This window comes from Chinchilla lanigera, unplaced genomic scaffold (genome assembly GCF_000276665.1).
Source record: "Chinchilla lanigera isolate Chin_1 unplaced genomic scaffold, ChiLan1.0 scaffold00081, whole genome shotgun sequence".
NCBI lineage: Eukaryota > Metazoa > Chordata > Mammalia > Rodentia > Chinchillidae > Chinchilla > Chinchilla lanigera.
In genome coordinates this window covers 187,063-195,679 of record NW_004955482.1, presented here as the reverse complement: position 1 = coordinate 195,679, position 8,617 = coordinate 187,063, and the positions used below count along the sequence as shown (strand labels likewise).

Genomic DNA, 8,617 nt, shown 5'->3' with positions numbered 1-8,617 from the left:
TCTCAGCAACAAGAGAAAAGTAACCAAGACAGTAGTATTTTTTGCTGATTTGTGATTTCTGTCCAAATCAAGCAAAAGAACCCTTGATTGGCATCACAGTGAAGGCTGAAAGTATTAAGCTTGAATTAATCATAATAAATAAAAAAGACTTTTGCTGGGCTTGGTATAGCATACCTGTAATCCCAGGTACTCAGTATACTGAAACAGGAGGATCACAAGTTTGAAACTGCCCTGAGAAACTTAGTAGGACTGTGTTTCAAGAAAAAAAAAAAAAAGTGGGAATATACTTACTGCTCCCTCAGTAATACCAATACTGCTAAAAAGAAGTGGGGTGGGTTAACTCAGTTTTGGAGTTTTGATGGCATGTTTCCATTTTGGCTCAATTGTGGTGAGGGCTTCATGGTGAATGGTGTATGGAAAAGGCAGGAGTACAATTTGGTACAAACATTATATCTCAGAGATAAGTGGGGCCAAAATCAGTGTAATAGCAAGTTTTAAAATAATAGCCCCTTAATTGGACCATCAGATTCAGCCAGCCTTGACTACCCAGCTGAAACTCAGAGGTAATTTGACTCAGCTCTATCTAACCAACTGCACAATAGCCTGCACACATATTCTGTTTTGCTAGCCTGTTTCAAGGACTGTCTATCCTGGACAGGATAACGCTGTCAAGGACACACTAAATCTTACTCAGTCGCCCAGACCCTGACTTCTCCCAGACCTTCCTGCCTCACGATGAATGGCCCCCTCTACTTAAATCTTCCCCAGACACATCTGCCTGACAATGTGTGACCAAATATATGTAACCAATTATAGACAAATCCATTATTGACTTTATACTTCCTGCTTACAAACGTAAGTTGCTATTTTACTCTAAGGCGAGGCTGGTGATTTGGATGTGGCTCCCACTGGCTTGCCAGCATAAATAAAAGTTGTCTTCCAACTCCGTGGTGCAGAGCATTTTCCATTCCTCCATACAAATTCTGTAACATTCTAACAATGCTTTGGCAAGAACTCAAGAAGTTTCTTGAGAAGTATCTTCAGGAGAGTACACTATGAACTTAAGGGCCTCTCACTAGATCTTGTTTTTTTTTTTTCCTTACTGCCACTGAGCCCAAGGCCTCCCCACTGACCTACATTGGGGAGGTCATTCTCAACACTTTTTAATTTTTTATTATAAGACAGGGTCTTGCTAAATTGCCAGGGTTGGTTCTCCTCTCTGTGTCCCCAGTGGTGAGATTACAAGTGTGCACCACCTTTTCTGCCCCCCCCCCGCGGCTCCCCCCGCAAACTCTTAAAAGGCTCTCTTTAGTGTTGTACTTCCCCATTTCATTACATGTGTGATAGCAAGCCTTAAAATTCTTTTTTAAGGCAGAAAAGCTTTTTCTGTTCTGCTATTTATAGTTTTACTGCATTGTTATCAGACATGATTATTATTATTTTTGTTTATTTTTGTTTTTTTCTGGTACTGGGAATCGAACTCACAACCTTGCACTTGCCAGGCAGGCGCTGTGCCGCTGAGCTAAATCCCCAGCCCCAGACAGGATTATTATCTATTTTGAACCAAGGTTGATGTGTGTCTTGTTATTGATGTGCCTCTATTTCTCTTCACATATACTAGTTTCCTCCTTGTGAAGTACTGATTTCTTGCACTGATATGCAAAATCATTGTTTAACCCCACAGCTTTTTACTGTAGGGACAATTAGAGGAGAAAGTAGAAATAGATGATGTAGGACATCACCTGGGTGGGTAATGGTTGTGTATTTATCACGAGTTTATCATACGCTATGTACTTGAGGAAGCTAGCCCTTGTAAAATTATAATGTGCACTTGCTATAACCCCCTAGCCCCCTGATTTTTTCCTTATACCAGAAACAAAGGTTAAGACCCTGATTGGCCTAGATGACATCAAGCAGCAAAACAGTTAATTTTAGAAACCAGTTTAGTCCTATGAGTACAGTGGTCTCGACCTTTGGGAAACTATCCCCGCCTTCCAGCACGCTGTTGCAGGGCAGCTAATTCTGCATTCGCACAAGTAAAACTTTTGCTTCGCACTACTTTCATTTCTGACTTCCTTATTCTGCGTCAAACCTGACTTCCTCTTTTTCTGCTGGGGGTCCTTGGGCTTCTGAGCCAGTCTCACCTCACTTTTCTGTTCATCCCGGGAGTGGAAGTGAGGGAGCGGAAGAGAAGGCGCGGGGTGAGGGGGCGCGTAGTGTGGAGCCAGGAGGTCCTTGAAGACCCTCAGAGACCATCTGCCTGACATTACAAAGCGTCCTTTTTGGCAATGTGTTTTGGTCTGAGTCCAGTCTTGTTCGCAGTAATGCCTCAGCACGCCCCTTCAGGGTCTGCGTTGATTCTCATCCTGGTAGCTGGTTCTTCTGGCTCCGCAGACCGTGCCACCCTTGAGAAAGTAGCCTGGAAAGCCGAGCCTGCAAACAAGACTTCGGGAGAAGCGCGCCACTCTGTAGTTTCCGGCTTTCTATGCGACTCATCGGGATGACGCACTTCCTACTGCGCCGCTTTTTGGCTCCTTGCTGTGCCCTGCGCGGTTCTGTTTCCAACTGAGAGGCTGGCGCCGGTGGGCCCTGCCCTCGGTGGGAGGCTCTGTGGCTAAGCAAGTATCCGGGTTTGGAAAGTCCGGACCCAGTTAGGCCCCGCTAATGGTTGCTTCGGACACGACGAACGTGGCCGCGTCTCTGTGCCGAGTCCTGAGGTTGGAAGAGTGGAGGCGGCGGACCTGCGAGCGACTCAGGCGGCACCCTGTCGGTCCTGGTGGCCCGCAGCGATGGCTGTCAGTTTCCGGACAGCTTCGTGCTGGGTAAATAGGGTTTCCTTTCGCTTTTCGAAAGCTTACTCGACACCTGGGGTGGCCACGTTTATCCCTTCACGGTCACATCCAGGAGCTGATGCCCCTCATCTCTGTGCAGACCTGACGCCCCCAGTCCAGAAACGTTTATTGTGATATTTTGTGTCTTGTGTCTTTATACTTCGTTGACCGCTGCATGTCCAGAATTCTGAGATTCCATCTTAAGCACTGATCCTCCTTGTGTCTCAGCTTATTCACTGTCTTTTTGTGTGCGCGCATGAGGCTAATGCTAACAATAGGAAGACGAATGATGTGTTCTTTGTTTTACAAGAGCTATGGTCTGACGAGAAAGGTAGTTGAGTATACAGTGGGCATAAGTACAGTTGAATGGACGGGAAAAGGAGGCAAGAGAGGACATGGAAGGTACAAAAGATAAAGGAGCAGCTTGGGTGAAGGTAATTGATCACTCGGGCTTTTTAAATGATTGACTCGAGAGGGGAGATTTCACGGTGGTGTGATTGCTGAACCCATTACACCCCAAAGGATGGTGGTGATGTTTCCTGAGACTAGAAACACTTATATTTGAGTCTGTAGTTGCAGTGGCCATTGTAAACTGGATACAGTACAGTATATACAGGTTAAAGGAACTTACATTCATAGAAGCCCAGAGTGAGTGTGACCAGCTGAAACCCTGAAGAGGATCGAGTTGAAGATTTAGGATAATGACAAGGAAGGGACTTGTGGAGTGAAGAGAACTGAAAGGAAGTATGAGATTTCTCCTACATTTAAGAACTTCATAAGAGCCATGAAGATATGAAATGCTATAAAAAGGTACCTTTTGAGGCAAAAAGGTGTTGGTTGAATTTGTGAATGTTTAAATCCTAGGAAATTTTTCCACCAGCAGAGATTTTGGGGGTGGTGCAAAGTTTTTCTTTTTCTTCCTTTTTTTTGGTGGGAGGTAAAGAATGGTTGCAAAGTGAGTTATGTGAGACTATAGATAGCAGAATGAAGGAAGTGATTGAGAACAGTGTATCATTTTTAGGCAATCAAGTTAAAAAGAATTTGGGTGCCAAAGACAAGGAATGTTCATGAGGTGGCTTGAACAATACAATTAACCTCAAAATTCAATGAACTTTTTGTCTTTAAACAAACAACTATACAGCAAGTACAAGCTGGGCATGGTGGCGCACACCTACAATCCCAGCACTTGGGAGGCTGAGGCAGGAGGATCGTTGTGAGTTTGAGGCCAGCCTGGGCTACAAACTGAGTTCAAGACTAGCCTGAACTGCATAATGAGAGCCTCTGTCAAAAAAGAAAGAAAGAAAGAAAGTACAATGAGAAAATAATACCACTTACAATAGCAATTTTTAAAAAAGTGATCCCAGCTACGGAAAACTGAGGCAGGGGTTCAAGACCAGCCTGGGCAGCTTAGCAGGGCCTTGACTCAAAAAAGTGAAGGGTTGGGAATGTAGATGAATGTAAGGCTCTGGGTTCAATTCCAACCTCCCCCTGAAAGTGAATACCTAAGTAAAAAACATTTTAAAACTAATAAATAATAGTTGGCTAGTAATAATTGTTGGCTAGGCACTCTTTTAAGCAGTTCATGTGTGAAGTCATTCAAACCTCAGGAGTCTGTTTTATAGGTGAGGAAACTGGGAATGTGCCCAATGTCCCAAATGTGCTAAGGAATACCAAGGAAATGAAGATGACAAAGCTAGGATTCAGCCCGAGGCAGGTTGTCTGCAATTTGTGCTTTTATTGTTGGTTGGCATCTAAGAGACATTTTAACAAATGTAAACAATTTTTCCTTGTTTTGGAGTACATGTGTTACTATAGTCCCAGACCAGAGTTCCAGTTTTGGGGCTTCCAACAAACCAGGTCTGGCCATTCACTCCAAAAGCAAAAGAAGAAAGTAATTGTAAAAAGCAGGAAAGGAACTTTAGTCAGTGTAGCTATACCGGGAAGACAAGGGAATCAGCATTTTCAGTTCTGTCTTTAAGAGCTCCAAAGTTATATGGGTAAGGTGGGCAAGAAGTGTGTATAATTAAGCAGTCTTGGTCAAAGTGTGGCCTGGTGGATCATTTTGTCAGGGTGAACTGCCAGAGAGAATGACCAGAGAAATGACAAGTCCAAACAATGGCAGAGATACCATGCTTTTTATCCTGTATTTAGTCACCCATTGTAGTCAAGTGAAGAGTTAGTGCTTTTAGTACAAGCAGCTTCTAAGTCCTTGTTATACACGTATTAATTTAACAAACATTTGTTAACAATTATAATACCTTGTATCATTAATGTGTCCTGAAGGCCCACATGTTAAAGGCTTGATCCCCAGTGGTATTGAGAGGGGACTTGGAGAGGTTTTTTGGTCCTGGGGGCATGGCCTAGAAGCGCACGTTGGCAGTCCCGCCCCTTTCTCTGATAGTTTATTTCCCAGCCTAAAGGTGAGCAGTTTTGTTCCCCAGCATGCTCCTGCATGATGTATTGCCAGAGGCCCAAAGCAATGGAGCCAACCAATCAGGAACTAAAACCTCTAAAACTATAATCAAAATAACCCCCCTTTTTTTGTCCATAAATTTGTTTGTTACAATCATGGAAAGCTTACTAACACAACTGTTAAACCAGGATATTTTCTAGAACATGCAAGGGTGATGAAGACTGATAGAGTCTGTGACCACAAGGGGAATAAGAGGCAACTCTCAGAGGAGCATCAATAAACAAACGGTTGTGAAGGTTGTGTGCATAAAAGGGAGGTTAAGACTAGGGATACACCTCAGTGACCTGGCAAATGTGAGGTCGTGATTTTGATTCCTGGCACCAAAATAAGTAAATAAGTAAATAAATGAGAGGCTAGATGGCAGAATCAGAAAGTCCTCTCGAGGATCATTTAGATAATCTGAGTGACTATGTAATGAGCATAGGAAGATGGAGTGGATGAAGGAAACTGCATTTTCCTTGGAGGAAGCTAAGGTTAGCCTTTAGGCAGGAACTGGAAGGTTCCTTTGCCAGATGGAAAGAAAGCCTGAGTGCTGAGGGAGTGTGGAACCTTAACTTTAACCAAGGCCAGATTGTGTTGGTATCTCATGTGAGGTAAAGAATCATGCTGGAAAGTCTTTTATTTTATTTTGTCTCGAAATAATTTCAACATCACAGAGAAGTTGGAAGAACAGTATTAAAGCATTGATATTAAATTTAAAAATTTTCTGTATGCCTTTTGTCCACATACCCTAGTTACACTTTTGCCACCTTAGCTTGCTCGTTTTCTATTTATGTATGTATCTTATGTAAATGCACACACACACCTTCTTTTCTTCCTCAGTGCCCTCCATCTCCATCGTTCTAGTTTTGTTTCCTTCCACTTTGCAAACCAGTTTTGCCTTCACACCTCCCACCTCCCACTTTCTTCTTTCTTTTGTTTTTCCTTCTCCTCCCCTTTCCTTCCCTTTCTTCCTCTCTTTTCTGTTATTTTCATTGTCACAAATACTGAAGGAAAATATTCATAGTATAAAAAATTCCTTCACTCCTCCCATTTTACTTCCTAGAAAAAATTGTTTTTTTTTGTGCAAACTTTTTGTGTTATTTTTCTGTTTTGTCTATAGGATTATGTACATAGGGATCTAATTTATGTTTTAATATGAGAGTAGCTTGTTTTTCTGTTTCTCTTTTGTGGTACTAGGGATTGAACTGAGAGCTTTCACACTGAGCTACCTCACCAGCCCTTTTAAATTTTTTAAATTTTGAGACAAGTTCTTACTAGGTTGCTAAATTATTCAGGCTGGGCTTGAACTTTTGATCCTCCTGCCTCAACCTCCCAGAGTACTGAGATTACAGGTATGTGCCACTATACTTGGTTGCCTTTTTTTTAAAAATATAATTTTAATTGTATTTTCCTTTTTTGTTTCGTTGTGTTTTTGCATACAGTGGTACCTTATGAACTTGATTCTTCAGTGATTCTGATTGCACACTGAGTTGGACAAGAACCGAATCAAAATCAGTGGTTAAATTCAGTATTGCCCTTATGGGGAAATTTGATTTGGTTCTCATCTGTTTGGTTTGCAGAGAGAATTGAGTTTGTGATCCAAGATAACACCATACTAGGGATTGAACACAGTGTGTGCTACCATACCTTTTAATTGCATTCTTCTTTTAGAAAATGCTGTGACACAGCCTGAGCACTGTTGGCTCAGTAGCTTGGATGGTTTCTGTCGACCATTTCCACAGGAAATATAAGATGTTAGGTTTATTCTTTCTCTGTAAATTAATTTTGGTGGTGTATTTGTGCTTGGGCATGTTTTTTTAACGCTCGGTTTTCTACCCTACAATATAAATGGGCCACATTTTATTGAGCTGTTTCTCCACCAATGGGCATTTGAGTCCCGTGAACCAACTTCCCTGTGTCCCACCTGTGAGACTCTTCCACTCCACTTGGTAACCCCTACCACCAGGGACCTTTATCTTTATTGCCTTTAGATGTAGCTCTCAGTTTTGACCTGCTAACGTTTTCTATTCTTTTGGCATACAAATACGCTTAAATTCTTTAAAATAATTGAATAAATTATTTGTGAATTTAATACATGGTCAGATCGAATTTCAGTTTTGCTTAATTTAACATTTAAAAAATTTTAGGAATCTGAAGAGTAACTCAATGGTAGAGTGCTGGTTGAGCAGGAGTGAAGCCCTGGGTTCGTTGCACACAGAGTTTAGGCCAGGTGTGGTGGCCATGCCTATAGCCCTAGTTACCTGGGAGGCTGAGGTAGAAAGAACACTTGAGCCCTGGAGGCCAGCCTGGGTGACATAGCAGGGCTCTAACTTAAAACAATAATAACAAGAATAAATTAAATAAATTTAAAAGATTTGTTTATAAATGGTGTCATATTGTATATAATTGTTCTTCAGTTTGCAAAAGTATCTTTATAGAATGAACTTACCATATTTGTATTAGTTATTTTCCTAGTAGAAATTTGTGTTGTTCATTTTATTGCTACTGTAGATTTTGAAACAATGAACAGTTCTACACATAAGAATATTTACTATTTTATTAATTTTTTGAAGATTTTTTTTTTTTTTAAGGGTGGGGATGTAGCTTAGTGGCAAAGTGCCTGGCAAGCGCAAGGTCCTAAGTTCAGTCCCCAATACCAAAAAAAAGAAAAAGAAAAAAAAATTTTTAAAGGACCAGTTTTAGGTTCACAGCAAGATTGGGAAAATTACCATTCATGGTCTCCCATATTACAAATATTTCCCACTAGAGGAGTACATTTTTTATATTTGATCACCCCAACTACGTTGGGATCTATTCTTAGTGTTTTATGTACAGTGGATCTAGACAATTGTGTAATGACATGTAGCTACCATTGTAGTATCATAGAGAAGAGTTTTGTTGTGTGTGTGGTTCTGGGGATTGAAGCTAATGCCTTACTTACGCTAGACAAGCTACATGCCTGCCCTACCCCCCTTTTTTTGAGATAGTCTCACTAAATTGCTGAGGCTGGCCCTAATCTTAAAATCTTCTGCCTCAGCCATCTGAGTAGCTGGGATTACAGGTGTGCACCACTATGCCCAACTTTATACAGAATAGTTTTATTGTCCTAAAAATCCTATGTGGTACCTATTCATTCCTTTCTACCCCTGGAAACTCCTGGTAGTTTTACTGTATCCATAGTTTTGATTTTCCCAGAATACCAGAATTGGAATCATATGTACATATTTTCAGAATGACTTCTTTAGCCAGGCGTGGTGGCACATGACTGTCATCCCAGCACTGGAGAGGTTGAGGCAGGAGAATTGCTATGAGTTTGAGGCCTGCCTAAACT

The 8,617-nt window shown here is 41.5% G+C and overlaps 1 protein-coding gene across 1 annotated transcript in view; it reads left to right on the top strand.

Annotated features, from left to right (window-relative positions):
* Positions 1 to 2,510: 2,510 nt before the first annotated feature.
* LOC102015958 (zinc finger protein 208-like) overlaps positions 2,511 to 8,617 on the top strand; it is a 91,094-nt gene continuing 84,987 nt past the window's right edge. The window contains 1 exon segment of the mRNA XM_005402935.2: positions 2,511 to 2,822. Coding sequence (XP_005402992.2) covers positions 2,790 to 2,822 — 33 coding nt within the window. The 5' untranslated portion in view covers positions 2,511 to 2,789.